At 71.1% G+C, this 484-nt stretch overlaps 1 protein-coding gene across 1 annotated transcript; it reads right to left on the reverse strand.

The window, feature by feature from the left end:
* Positions 1-3: 3 nt before the first annotated feature.
* On the reverse strand, positions 4-478 carry GAS1 (growth arrest specific 1; the record flags this gene model as incomplete). Its single annotated transcript, XM_017866185.1, has 1 exon — positions 4-478. A coding segment is annotated over exon 1 (474 nt), but the record flags the coding sequence as incomplete, so codon positions are not given.
* Positions 479-484: the final 6 nt, after the last annotated feature.

Below are 484 nucleotides of genomic sequence, written 5' to 3' on the forward strand. Positions count from 1 at the left end.
GCCGCCGCCGCCACTGCTCCTGCGCCCGGGCCCATAGGGTAGGTCCCCGCGGCCGCCCGCTGCAGCAGCGCCGCTGCCCGGGCGCGGTGGGTGCGGGACGCCGTCGTCGTCGTCCAGCGGCTGCTCACCACCCGCGCCCCCGGGGCGCTGCTCGTCATCGTAGTCCTCATCATAGTAGTCGTCCAGGCCCCCGTCCGAGCCGCTGCTGCCTGGGCCATTGCCCAGCTCGGCGCCGAAGCACAAGCGGGCCATGTTCTCCTTGACCGACTCGCAGATGGGTCGCTCCAGGCCGTCGCACACGCAGTCGTTGAGCAGTGCTGCCTTGGGCATAGCCAGCATGTCCTCAATGACGGTGCGGCATTCGTCCGTGCAGCGCAGCCCGTTGAAGACCTTGCCACAGTAGGTCAGGTAGCGGCTCAGCGCCAGGTTGCAGCGGCTGTCGCGGTCGCAGCGCCGCCGGGCCTCGGTGCAGCCCATGACCCCG

The sequence above is a fragment of the Rhinopithecus bieti genome, unplaced genomic scaffold, assembly GCF_001698545.2.
Source record: "Rhinopithecus bieti isolate Rb0 unplaced genomic scaffold, ASM169854v2 scaffold_4727, whole genome shotgun sequence".
NCBI classification, from domain to species: domain Eukaryota; kingdom Metazoa; phylum Chordata; class Mammalia; order Primates; family Cercopithecidae; genus Rhinopithecus; species Rhinopithecus bieti.